General features: G+C 35.9%; 1 protein-coding gene across 1 annotated transcript in view; it reads left to right on the forward strand.

Moving 5' to 3' along the window:
- Positions 1-14,479, forward strand: part of UGGT2 (UDP-glucose glycoprotein glucosyltransferase 2) — a gene marked incomplete at its 5' end in the record, with an annotated part of 164,055 nt that overhangs the window by 36,044 nt on the left and 113,532 nt on the right. The window contains 2 exons of the mRNA XM_082675541.1: positions 3,284-3,383; positions 5,755-5,815. Of these exons, the coding sequence (XP_082531667.1) occupies positions 3,284-3,383; positions 5,755-5,815 (161 nt within the window). The remainder of the gene's footprint in view (positions 1-3,283; positions 3,384-5,754; positions 5,816-14,479) is intronic.

Consider the following 14,479-nt stretch of genomic DNA (forward strand, 5'->3'; position numbering starts at 1 on the left):
CTAAAATCAGCAGGTCTCTCTCATTTTAGAGCCTAAATTTTTTCTTTCCCTCTATGTTGTACTGTTTTTAAGTATAACATCATGCAGCCAAATGCTCTCAGGCAAGGTCTTTCATCATATGCTATCCTCAAAAGAAATAATCTTTTGAAATGCAAATCAAAACTACAGTGAGGTGCCACCTCACACTGGTCAGAATGGCCATCATTAAAAAGTCTAAAAGTAACAAATGCTGGAGAGGGTGTGGAGAAAAGGGGAACCCTCCTACACGGTTAGTGGGAGTGTAAGTTGGTGCAGACACTATGGAAAACAGTATGGAGGTTCCAGAAACCTAAAAATAGAATTGCCCTATGATCCAGCAATCCCACTCCTGGGCATATACCTGGACAAGACTGTAATTCGAAAAGACGTATGCACCCCTGTGTTCATAGCAGCACTATTCACAATAGCCAAAACGTGGAAACAACCTAAATGTCCATTGACAGAGGAATGGATAAAGAAGATGCAGTACAGGTATACAATGGGATACTACTCAGCCATAAAAACGAATGAAATTATGCCATTTGCAGCAACATGGATGCAACTGGAGATTATCATACTAAGTAAGTCAGAAAGAGAAAGACAAATACCAAATGATATCCCTTGTATGTGGAATCTAAAGTATGGCACAAATGAACTTATCTGCAAAGTAGAAGCAGACTCACAGACAGAGATCAGACTTGTGGTTGCCAAGGGTGGGGGAAGAGAGATGGAATGGGAGTGTGGGGTTGGTGGGTGCAAACTATTACATTTAGAATGGATAAGCAACAAGGTCCTACTGTATAGCACAGGGAACTATATTCACTATCTTGTGATAAACCGTAATGGAAAAGAATACCAAAAAAAGGAGGTACCTATGTGGATACCTGAGTCACTTTGCTGTACAGCAGAGATGGGCACAACATTGTAAATCAACTCTACTTCAATTTAAAAAGATACATAAACAAAACAAAACAAGAAATCCTCTTTTATAAGTTGTTATATCAATCATATAAGTAATGACTAAGTTTTCTCATCTAAAAAAGCATAAATATATACACACCAGTTAAAAATTATGTTACTTAAAATTGCCTTTAATAGCAATAGAATAAGAAGACACATAAAGGATCTTATTTGTAAGTTTACTGTTCATTCACCCATTCATTCATCAATATTGAGCACCTACTTATGTATCGGGTACTTTTTTTGAGGTTAGAACATTTAAGTTCTACTCTTTTAATACATTTCAATTATATAATACAATGTTATCAACTATAGTCACCATGTTACACATTAAATCCTCCGATTTTATTCAGTCTTAGAGCTGAAAGTTTGTACCCTTTTCCTCCCACCCTCAGCCTCTGGCAGCTACTATTCTACTCTCTGTTTCTATGAGTTTGACGTTTTTTAGATTCCATGTATAAGTGATGCTGTGCGGTGTTTTTTTGTTTTTTTTTCTTGTCTGGCTTATTTTACTTAGCATAATGCCCGCACAGTCCATCCACATTGTTGCAAATGGCAGGATTTCCTTCTTTTTTAAGGCTGAATAATATTCCATTGTGTTTATATACACCACAGTTTCTTTATCCGTTCATTTGTCCAGGGATTTAGGTGGTTTACATACCTTGGCTGTTGTGACTAACGCTTCAATGAACATGAGAGTGCAGGTATCTCTCAAGATATTGATTTCATTTCCTTTGGATATATACCCAGAAGTGGGATTGCTGGATCATATGGTAGTTCTGTTTAATTTCTTGAGGAATCTCTGTAATGTTTTCAATAGTGGCTGTAGCAGTTTACACAAGTTACTTGTATATTTTGAATAGTAACCCCTTATCAGATATAATGATGTGCAAATATTTTCCCCCATTACACAGGTTGCCTTTTCATTTTGCTGATGATTTCCTTGCTGTGCAGAAACTTTTTAGTATGATATAGTCCCACTTGTTTATTTTTCCTTTTGTTGTCTTTGTGTTCGATGTCAAATCCAAAAATTCGCTGCCAAGACCAGTGCTAAGGAACTTACCCCCCTGTGTTTCCTTCTAGGAGTTTTATGGTTTCAGGTCATAAGTTCAAGTCTTTAAAGTATTTTGAGTTGATTTTTGTATAGAGTGTAAAATAGGGGTCCAGTTTTATTCTTTCGCATGTGGACATCCAGTTTTTCCAGCACCACTTATTGAATAGAAAGTTTTACTTTTTCTTGTCAGGAAGTGATCCTATGGCAGAAGGATCCTGGCAAGATAAGGACTGAAAAGAGTCCATTTTGTTTGCAATTAGGAGACTTTAGTGAGCACTGATAGCTCCACTAGTGCTGGGGAGTGGAAACATTCTTAGGTAGGTTAAGGAAATTCTATTTAGAGTTATTCAGCTAGTAAGTGATGTAGAGCTGGAGTTTGAACCTTGGTCTACTAGACTTTACCAGTCCATGGGAGGCTGCCCTGGGAACATCTTTTCTAGGCTTTGACTCCAACTGGATTCGCCACTGTACACTGAAAAGGTAGAAACAAAACTAGTCTCGCTATGATAAACTGGTCGTTTTACTAGTATTTGACAAGCTAGGATTCCAATTCTGGTGAGATGTTAAAGAGAAACAAAATGCTTCACTATTAGGTAGTGAAAGAATTCAGTTTTAAAATCATTTCTGACTCTTGACAAAGTAATGAGACGCAGATTACTGCTTCTATCATACTCGAGACTGATTACAGTAAGGCACACGCACTTTTCTTTCCAGAGAACTATCATTTCAGGTAAAATCATACCAAGTTTAGGATTTTATTTTTATTGTTGTATAAAGGTAAAAAAAATGTTGAAAAAGAAAGTGAATGTTTCATATTTACTGAGTTAATGGACACATTAGGTCTTAAAGTTCTTTTCAGAATTGGCTCTTCCGAGCTCTTTGTTCCTTCCTCTTATTTTTTTTTGTCAAAGCTTTTTGTTGCCAGTTTCACTTAACCTAAGAAAAGATAGCTTTGCGTCAGCATTTCTTTTCATATCTCTTTTTTCACATCTCTTTCCACTGTAATTTGTGGAAAACAAAAAATAGGTATTAAATGACAATTATTCATTTATAAAAGTGTAAAACTTACCTTACTGGATGTAAGTGATAGCTTTCCATTTCATTTAAAACTTTTGAATAATGCTAAATTTGAATGTTTGTTAATGTGTCTATAATGAATATATGGCAAGAAAGGTTATTTAAATTACATGGAAATGTCTGTTAAGGTCTAACATTATGCTAGATTCCTTAATGATATTCTTTTCCTTCCAGATCTTAGTTTTCAAGCAGCTTCTCAAATAATGTCCACTCCAGTTTATGATGCCATAAAATTAATGAAGGACATTTCGCAGAACTTCCCCATAAAAGCCAGGTATATTAAAGTTTATTGATTTGATTATAGTCAGAACTCTTTCCGTTAAATAAATTTTATGAAAATAGCCGATTTCATTTAACATAATGATATCAGTTAATTCTGTTATATATAGTGTTTATGAGATCAGGGTCTCTTTTCATTATGTATATTGGGTTTTTTTTTAACTAGAGCAAAATATTGGCTTGTGCATGCATATGTATACATACTACAAAATAGAACTCTTGAATTAGAGGCAAATGGAAAGGAAAAAATAATGTATTTAAAAAATTATTTAAACGTAAACAGTGAGATATGGTAATCCAAGAAAAAACTGATTTAAGCAGTATATAATAAGGGGACATTTTTCTCTTTACCCTACAGAGGATGATGAAAAGTATTGCTCTAAGTAGACCTATGCCCAATGTATGGCCAAATCATGTTCTTGTCCTTTCAGATTCCAAACAATTAGTAATGTCTTAATTGTATAGAATATTTTGTGGAATACTTCTTTGCCAATAAGATATCTAATTGAACTGCTTTCAGAAATATTAATATTACATTAAACGCATCTTCCAGTTCAATAGATAATACATTTCCATATCTAGAAGTAACCAGTAGATACAATTCTGGTTACCATGTTTTATAAGGATTTACAAAATAACAAGACTTTGATGCATTTGTAGGAATAATAGTATAAAATTATAAGCAACCAGTAAAACATAAGCTAAGTTAGCTTATATTGAAGATATACAACATGTGACAGGTGCAGCAATAGCGTTTCACCGAGAGGAATTGGAGAGCATCCTTGTGCCCTCAGCATCCCTTCTTTAGCAGTGGATAATCACTACGCCTCTATTTGTTTCAGACACTTTGGTACATTTATCCACAGCACAAATGACTGAATCCTGAATCTAGACAGTCAGTACCTTTGTAAGATAAATAAGTAGTACATGTTTGGCCACAGGATACCAAGAACCTTTTCATGATACCCTGAAAATAGAGAGGTTTGTCACCTTATTTACAGATTAAAAGTGAATATATTGGCATGACTCTCAGTTTTAGTTTAAGCAAAATCAAGAATTTGAGAAGTCAGTATATGTATATGAAATATGTATGTGTGTATAAACATAGATGTTTAGCCACACTGCTGTTAACTAACAATAGCTTTTGAAATTACTCGATCAAATAAGTGAAATAATTTTAGTTTTAGGAAGATAGTCGATTAGCTGTTTTGACGGTAAGTCATTATAATTATTCAGGGATTTTGTGGCTAAACTCTGCTCTTAATTTGTGGTTGGTCGTTAAAAAAAAATTTACCAACTCTGCTAACACTGCTTAATGGCTGAACTGTAGGCTTAAGCATATCTCTGCAGTTACTCTGATAAGTCATTACTGCATGACCTTGTGGATGCTTCCTGAATCTTGGGATGAAGCGAGTTGAATTGGTTTCCTCCAGACTCCATCTATGGTGCAACCATAATTGATACCCAAGGCTAAAAATCTCGCCTCCATGTATGTTCAGACTTAATAAATGGTTTTTATTTTTCATCAAAAAAAAAATAAAGTCACTCTGTAGACAGCCAGTAAATGTTCATTGAAATGAAATACTTGATAAATGAATGAAAAATTTGCATTATCAGATTTTCAGTTGCAATTAATCTCAAATGCTGCCAGATTTTAAGAGGTAATACACACTTATCGTGGGTCGTTTTAAGATACACCCTTCGCTTGAGTTTTACTTAATGCCAGACTTTGCATTAACAATCTTTTAATTTTTAAATCATTTTCTTCTATGTATAAAATTGACAGATAAATAGCTAATTAAGCATTCTTAGTAGTTACTAGGTCAAATAAATATAACTAATAGACTTATTTAAAAGACAGTTTGCTCTGTTTTTAAATTATAAGGGAGTTCTAAGCTTCCTTATAGAGTGAATATATGAAGTCAACATTATCAGTATTTTAGAACTTACATACTGCGGTAAAGATTTCAGGTTAACCAAAATTCTTTATACACATATTCCAAACATTGCCTATTTGCAGCGCTACATATAATGACATTGGTAATTTCATATAGAATTTCTCCCTATGGGCAAAACAACACAAAACAGCATTTTCGGTCAAGTATTCTTGAAAAATGCGACAGCACGTAATGTGTACAGTTTGTGCACGTGAACTTTTGACAGTCTCTATTCCACCTGAGTCAAATACCCTTGTCAAATGAAAGCCGTAGTACCACCTGTCAAATAGGCTATGTGGAAATGTACGCTTCTCAGTCATGATGATTTAGAGTTTTTAGTTTCTCGTACAAAGTATCATATTGCATTGAATCATAGATTCGTCCAAACATTTAAGGAAGAATGAATTGTATCTGTATTTATGTTCCCAGATCTCTGACCAGAATTGCTGTAAATCAACGTATGAGGGAGGAAATACAGGAAAATCAAAAGGTTTGTTTGAATTCCTTTTTTAAAAAATTTACTACACTAATAACACTACATTTTAGACTTTGGATCTTCAATTTTCATACAAAAAAGGAAATGTTAACTTGTACTTTCTGATTATTAAAACAGTTCAGGATTTTCCATTTTTATATTGTCTACTTTATATAGCATACAGTTTGTGATCCTAGCCAATCTTTCCTGACATAGATCCTACTTACTTTCTCATTAACCTTATATACTCCAAATTTTCTGCCCATGCTGTATGGTTTTCTTCACAAAATAGAGAATAAAGGCTATGAGATAATTCTTCTGTTTCTCATTAGTTTTGCTTAAAAGTCTTGTGAGGACCAAGCCAAGTTTAGACCACTGAAACATTACCAGAGTCCTATAACATACAGTACACAGTTGATCACTAGTTTGATAAGATTCTGCTAAATGGTCTCCTAAATTACCTTAAGACCCCAAATGATTCTAACTGTGTTAAGACTTAGGAAGTGCTTGAGAACACTTCCTGGCTTTATTACATAGGACTGGTTTGGCTTTAAGTAATATTAATCCCAGGCACACAGGGCCTTAAACAGTAGGAGTTCATTTTTCTCACATAAAGAGAAGTCCCTTCCCTGGTGGCGCAGTGGTTAAGTATCCACCTGCCGGACAGGAATAAAGATGCAGACATAGAGAATGGACTTGAGGACACAGGGAGGGGCAAGGGTAAGCTGGGATGAAGTGAGAGAGTGGCATGGACATATATACACTACCAAATGTAAAATAGATAGCTAGTGGGAAGCAGCCGCATAGCACAGGGAGATCAGCTCGGTGCTTTGTGTCCACCTAGAGGGGTGGGTTAGGGAGGGTGGGAGGGAGACGCAAGAGGGAGGAGAAATGGGGATAAATTTATATGTATAGCTGATTCACTTTGTTATACAGCAGAAAGTAACACACCATTGAAAAGCAATTATACTCCAATAAAGATGTTTAAAAAAAAAAAAATCCGCCTGCCTGTGCAGGGGACACGGCTTCAAGGCCTGGTCCAGGAAGATCCCACATGCCGTGGAGCAGCTAAGTCCATGCACCCCAACTAGTGAAGCCCGCACACCCTAGAGCCCATGCGCCGCAACAAGAGAAGCCACCGCAATGAGAAGCTGGCTCACCACAACTAGAGAAAGCCTGTGCACAGCAACGAAGACCCAACGCAGCCAAAAATAAATAAAATTTTAAATCTTAAAAAAAACAGAAGTCTCAAAGTAGGTTTCCACAGACATGGTTTTTTCTTTTATGGTTGCAGAACAGCTCCAGACTACTTGTCTGGATTCAAATCAGAAAGAGGCAGGAAGATCAAACCACATTCATCCTGACTGAAGCCTTTCTGGAACACTTCAGCCATCTTTGACTTCTGTCTCATTGGCCAAAATTTTGTAATGTGGATATTCCTAGCCACAAGGGAGACTAGAAAAGTTAGTGTTTACTTTTCTAGTGACTGAGGGGAGCAGAGGCGAAATGGCTTAGAGATAGTGCCAGGTTAGCCCATCAACAGTGCCTCTTACACTGAGACAGTAAGCTCTCAGTAAATATCAGCTGTTTTGATGATGACAGACAACTACAATGATGATAATGAAGTAGATGCACAGTTCATGGGAGACTGAGTGATAGAAGCCGCAGCACATCATCCTTACCTGGGATGTTCTTTGCCTCATTGACCACCTAACAAATTCTCGCTTATCCTTCAAAACTGAGCACTACTCCTTTCAGTAATTTTCCTAATTGCTCTTTACCATTCTTCAAGCAGAATGCATTGTTTTCTTATAAGAATTTTTGTATTTGTTTGTTTGAATAATGCCACTTGCAGTAAGAAATGAAGAGAGGTTGGGAAAGAAAAAGGAGGGAAAAGAAAGGAATGCCAAAGTATCAGTGGCATCACATAATCCAGTTTATTTTTTGCTCCGTTAATAGTCCAAAGGGGGTGTTCCTGGTCATCAAAGCTTTGCTCTATGTGATGATTTTGATTCCAGAGGCTGAAGAATTTTATGAGGTTTAAGAGATATTGTGGGAATAAAAGAGATAATTGGAAGGACCAAATGGGATAGCTCCAAAGGTGAACCACTGTGATGACATAATCACAGGATGACAGTCAAAGCTAGCTGCTGAAGTAGAGTGGGAATGAAAGTTAGTGGAAATGAGTAAATCAGGAAACTCTGAACCTAGGGGTTTGAATGAGCACAGTACCTGGCACAGAGCATTCCGTCAGAAATATTTGTTAAATTGAAAACTTTTAATATTTAAATGTTACCTATAATACATTCTATATTTAGCAATGTATAGTTTTTAAGATGTTCTGTATATTGTAGCAGTTGTTAATATCCTAAAGTATAAACTGAGATCCAGTGATTTCTTCTGGGTCACAGAATTGGTACTGATGGAACCAGAATTTGTGCCCTGGTTTACAGCTCATTTCAGAACAATTTAATAAGAATTGTGAGTTTTTCTATTGCCAGTCACCTTGCTAGGTGATTGGAAAGATATTTGATGAAATTAAGAAATTTGATCTAGTCTTCTAAAAAAAATTCTTCAGTGACTCCTATTTCTAAGAGAACAGCATACAAAGGGCTAGACAGATGTGTTTAAATAAAACCAGCTGAGGGGGGGAGTCTGGTGTAGACTGTCAGCTCGCCAACAAAAAGCCACCAGGGAAACTTGTTACTCAGGCAAAGCTGAGTTTAATAAACTTGCTGCAATGAGGGAGAGCAACACCTTGATAGACACTTGTTAAGTGTCTCAAAAGGAGGACATTAGGGTAGAGTAATTAGAGGATTGGAGAGGGTCTCTGTTTAGGTGGTTTAAGTTGGGTCTTTCAAGGTGGGGAATTGTTTGGGATTGGGTAGACTTTGTAACACAATAGTTTACATTGTGTTGGTGAACATTAAAGTGATGGATTTGGTGAGCAACAACAAGGGAATGTGAAACTAGAACTGGAAGGACTTTGCAAAGGTGTAGAAAGTAAAGATAAAACCATTTCTGAAATAAAAACTAAAGTTATAAAGTGGCGCAAAGGAGAACTGACCTTATAGAAAACACAGCAGAAGACACAGTAGATAGAAATAATAAATGCAGAGATAATTTTTAAAAAAAGAAATAGAAAGGACTCAGGAGAAGATGATAAAGTAAAGCCAGGTAAAGGAAATCCAATATACCTAGACTAGAGTCCGTGAAATAGAAGAATGAAACAAATGGACAGAATGAATGCCTAAAACTACAATCAGAAAATTTTCTGAAATTAACGAAGTTCCAAATCCACAAATAAAAAGGGTGCACTGTGCAACTTGGGAAAATTGACCAAGAGTGGTCAAATATAAGCTATTGAACTTTATAGGGAACAAAGGAAATTACTTATGCATTTGATAAGAAAGATGATAAGGAAAGAAAATCACATTGGCATCAGACTTCTCAAAAACAAATTCAACACCAAGAAACAGTGAAGCTCCATCTACAAGACATTCAAGGAAAGAAAAACTGTCCTTCAAGAAGATACGTATATACAGGCTACAAAAATGCTGAACATGCAAAAATTCAGGGAATATTGCTCCCAAGAACACTTTCTGCGGAATTTCTCCGACCAAGAACTGATTGAAGATTCTTGGGCAGAGCAACTGCCTGTTGGGCATTGAATATGTTTATGTGTAGAACTAAAAGTAAAAAGTGGGGGACAGGGTGATGGTATAGTATGTAAACAGTACCTACTCTGACAAAGATAAAATATTGCAACTAATAAATATGGCGGGGGATAGAAAATAAAATGAACTTGTTGATTGCCTTAACTATAATACTCAGGAATCAAAGATATAATTAAAGCTGAAAAGTCAAGCAGTGGAAGCCTGAACTTATTTGAAAGTATATAGTTAACCAGTAATGAATATAAAACTATTGAATAAAATTGGGCTGTGCAAGAGGAAAGGCAGCAGAAAGAGGTTAAAGGCTAATTTTATTATTTTTTGTAACAGAAATCATTAGTAGTTGTTGGTTAAAGAAAGAGATGACTGAGGGTATTAAATGAACATACTTTTTTTTTTTGGCGGTACGCGGGCCTCTCACTGTTGTGGCCTCTCCCATCACGGAGCACAGGCTCCGGACGCGCAGGCTCAGTGGCCATGGCTCACAGGCCCAGCCACTCCACGGCATGTGGGATCCTCCCAGACCGGGGCATGAACCCGTGTCCCCTGCATCGGCAGGCGGACTCTCAACCACTGCGCCACCAGGGAAGCCCAACATATATGTTTAATAGTAACTAGAGTAACAAAAGTCTGAATCTTCTAAACTGTGAAAAGAACTGAATGCACAAGAAAAGAAAGAGACATTTAAAAAATACATCTAGAAAGAGTAAATACAGCATGAAAGAATGACATTTGAGGCTAACCAGGTCTATGATATCAATAAATGTAAATAAGCTTAACTAGCATATTAGCAAAAATGTTCAGTTTGTTTCATTAGGCATGTACAATGTATGTAAAATAAAAACTCTTAAAGTAATTTAGAAATGTCAAAAATTAAAGGACATGCCAAGGTATACCAAGCGAATACTGTGTGTTAAGGGTAGTGACCTTAAAATGCCATGAAGCCAAATTCAGTTCTGAAAATATTAATGAGCAAAAAATGGCCGTTTATAATACTTAGGGCTATAATTCACAAGGCTACAATAGCAGTTTAAAATATTTTTACATCAAAACACTGCAGCAACATTCCTGAAACAGACTACAGGAGATGGAAGAAGAAATATAATTTACCTCTCTCAGACTAGTGAAATGGTAAGTAAAGCTATAGAAGACCAAATGACATTATGATTGTATAGATAATAGGTCTTCTGGTTATATAACAAATTTTGTATCCTGATAATAGAAAAAATATGCCTTTCTTCAAGTTTTTATGAAGTAGTAATGGCAAAAAATCCAGAAAGTGGGTAAAATAGAAAAAAAATTCTCAATATCAATGCAAACTAGAAATCAATAACAACATCAGAAAAAAAGGGTTTATTCACTTGGAAGTTAAAAACTATTTACTCTTAAGTAGAAGGGAAAATAAAATACACATCAAGGGACTCCCTTGGTGGTGCAGTGGTAAAAAATCCACCTGCCAATGCAGGGGACCAGGTTCGATCCCTGGTCGGGGAACTAAGATCCCACATGCAGTGGGGCAACTAAGCCCGTGTGCCACAACCACTGAGCTCATGCATCTCAACGAGAGACCCTGCGTTCCACAACTACAGAGCCCACGCGCTCTGAAGCCTGTGTGCCACAACTAGAGAGAGAAAACCCGCACACTGCAACTAGAGAGAAACCCGAGGAGACCTCGCGCCGTAACGAAAAAGATCCCACGTGCCTCAACAAAGATCCCATGTGCCACAACTAAGACCCGATTCAGCCAAAAAAATAAATAAATAAGGAAAATAAATAAAATAAGCATTTAAAAAAATACACATCAAAATTGCAACAGTTCTTGATAACAACATTTGAAAACATAAGATACTAGAATCTTTGGGACCCAAATAAAACAAAGTTCAGAGAAAAGCCTTGAAGTCTTACATCAATAAAATGAAAAAAAAGTAAATGAATTAAATATCAGACTTAAAATGTTAAGAACAGTAAAGAAAAGCAAAAGCAGAAGAAATTAATACAGGTAAAAATGAGTTAAAAGATAAAAATAGTAAAACTAATGAAATGATAATATATCATAATTGAATGGAGCTTGAGGGATGCAAGAATGGTCAATAGATTAGGAAATCTATTCCTATACTATCGTTAGATCTAAGTGGTAAAATTGTATGATTATCTTTGTACATGCCGAAAAAGCATTTTATAAAATTCAAGACCTATTCCTGAATATAAAAAAACACTTTATAAGGATATTGATTATACTTCCTTAACATGATTAAAAGTGTGCATGTGCATATGTATTTGTGTTTATCTCAGCTTAAAAGTCAGCATCTTACTAATAGAAAATTACTACAGGTATATTTACCAAAATCAGGAACAAGACAATGAAGCACATTATCATCACGGTAATTATTATTGTATTAGTTATTAGCCCACATCATTAGTCAAGAGAAGGATATTGGAAGTATAAAAATTGGGGGAAGGTGAGGAATATGTAAGAGAATCAACTAAAAACAAAAATTAGATGTAGAAAGGTGTGTTGGTCTGCTTGAGCCGCCATAACAAAGTACCACAGACTGGGTGGCCTACACCACAAAAATTTATTTTCTCTCAGTTCTGGAGGCTGGAAGTCCCAGGTCAGAGTTTCAGCAAATTCTGTATTTGATATGGACTCTTCCTGGCTTGTCAACAGCTGCCTTTTTTCTGTGTCTTCACATGGCCTTTCCTCTGTGTGCACACCCATGTGCTACCCTTACGACCTCATTTAACCTTAATTACCTCCTTAAGCCCCATCTCCAAATACAGTCTCATGGGGGTTTAGGGCTTCAACATATGGATTTGGAGTGGGGCAACACAATTCAGTCCACAGCAAAAGATAATAGAAGGCACAATTAAAATATACAAATCAATAGGCCCCTAATGAAACTTCAAAGCTTTTGCACAGCAAAGGAGACCATAAACAAGAGGAAAAGACAGCCCTCAGAATGGGAGAAAATATTTGCAAATGAAGCAACCGACAAAGGATTACGCTCCAAAATTTACAAGCAGCTCATGCAGCTCAATATCAAAAAGACAAACAACCCAATCCAAAAATGGGCAGAAGACCTAAATCGACATTTCTCCAAAGAAGATATACAGATTGCCAACAAACACACGAAAGGATGTTCAACATCACTAGTCATTAGAGAAATGCAAATCAAAACTACAGGGGAATATCATCTCACACCAGTCAGAATGGCCATCATCAAAAAATCTACAAACAAATGCTGGAGAGGATGTGGAGAAAAGGAGACCCTCTTGCACTGTTGGTGGGAATGTAAATGGATACAGCCACTGTGGAGAACAGTATGGAGGTTCCTTAAAAAACTAAAAATAGAACTACCATACGACCCAGCAGTCCTACTGCTGGGCATATACCCTGAGAAAACCATAATTCAGAAAGAGTCATGTACCCCAATGTTCATTGCAGCTCTATTTACAATAGCTAGGACATGGAAGCAACCTAAGTGTCCATCAACAGATGAATGGATAAAGAAGATGTGGCACATATATACAATGGAATATTACTCAGCCATAAAAAGAAACAAAATTGAGTTATTTGTAGTGAAGTGGATGGACCTAGAGTCTGTCATACAGAGTGAAGTCAGAAAGAGAAAAATAACATATGGTAACACATATATGTGGAATCTAAAAAAAAAAAAAGGTTCTGATGAACCTAGGGGCAGGACAGGAATAAAGACACAGACGTAGAGAATGGACTTGAGGACACAGGGAGGGGGAAGGGTAAGCTGGGAAAAAGTGAGAGAGTGGCATGGATATATATACACTACCAAACGTAAGGTAGATAGCTAGTGGGAAGCAGCCGCATAGCACAGGGAGATCAGCTTGGTGCTTTGTGACCACCTAGAGGGGTGGGATAGGGAGGGTGGGAGGGAGGGAGACGTAAGAGGGAAGAGAGATGGGGATAAATGTGTATGTATAGCTGATTCACTTTGTTATAAAGCAGAAAGTAACACACCATTGAAAAGCAATTATACTCCAAGAAAGATGTTAAAAAAAAAAGACAGAAAGATAATTTTTGTAAAGAAAAAACTCTTTGTAACATGAATAAAAGCTAATCAGTTCTATGCATCCAAAAAAAAGAAAAAAAGAATAGTACCTATTTCACTGGATTATTAGGAGGATTAAATGAGAATATAAAGTGACTTAGCACAATGTCCGCCTCAGTAACTGTGGCCCTCTGCTAAGTGTTCACATATTTATATGTAGATATACATAAACCCGCATTTTTATATATACACACACACATAGGGAAAAATACATCATACATAAATATCTATGTATATTTACATATGTAAGGCAGTTGGAGTATGTCAGAAAGAGGGAGAGGATATCATAATCTACTAGACTGATATTAGTGACTTTAAAGGAAAATAATTCTCAATATTTTAAACTATGTCTATCATCTTGTTAAATTATTACTTTACTTGGAGTTATCATCAATTTATGGTAATAATAAGGTTTTACACTTACATTTTGAAAGACTGTTATATAAACAAAATAGTATTAAGTTCTTTTATAATGTTATTTCTGTAGTTCCAATTTTCACAGCAGTGAAATTGCCAGACTTTTCTATAATTCTAACAATCTAGAATGTACTGTGTAGTATCAGAGGAGTGGCATAAAGTTTAACAATAGAAAAAATGAAAAAAAATCTCCAAAATAGACTTTTGGACAAGATGGTGAAATGTGAACTAGAGATATGCCCTCAAACTTTTATACCTGGTACTCATTTCTCCATTAAAGAACCTTGGTAAAAAAAAAAAAAAAAAAAAAAAAAAATCAGTAGTCTCCATGTATTGCAAGCAACTAGTTAAAAGTTATAATGTAAGAAAAGACTCCATGTACAATAGCAACACAAAAAGTATATAGGAATAAACGTAACAAGTAGGTAAAGCCTATATAAAGAAAAATTTGACAGTCTACTTAAGGGCATGTAGAAGGACGTATCTTGTATTGGAAAATTACA

The sequence above is a fragment of the Grampus griseus genome (assembly GCF_964374135.1).
Source record: "Grampus griseus genome assembly, chromosome: 18".
Classification (NCBI taxonomy): Eukaryota; Metazoa; Chordata; class Mammalia; order Artiodactyla; family Delphinidae; genus Grampus; species Grampus griseus.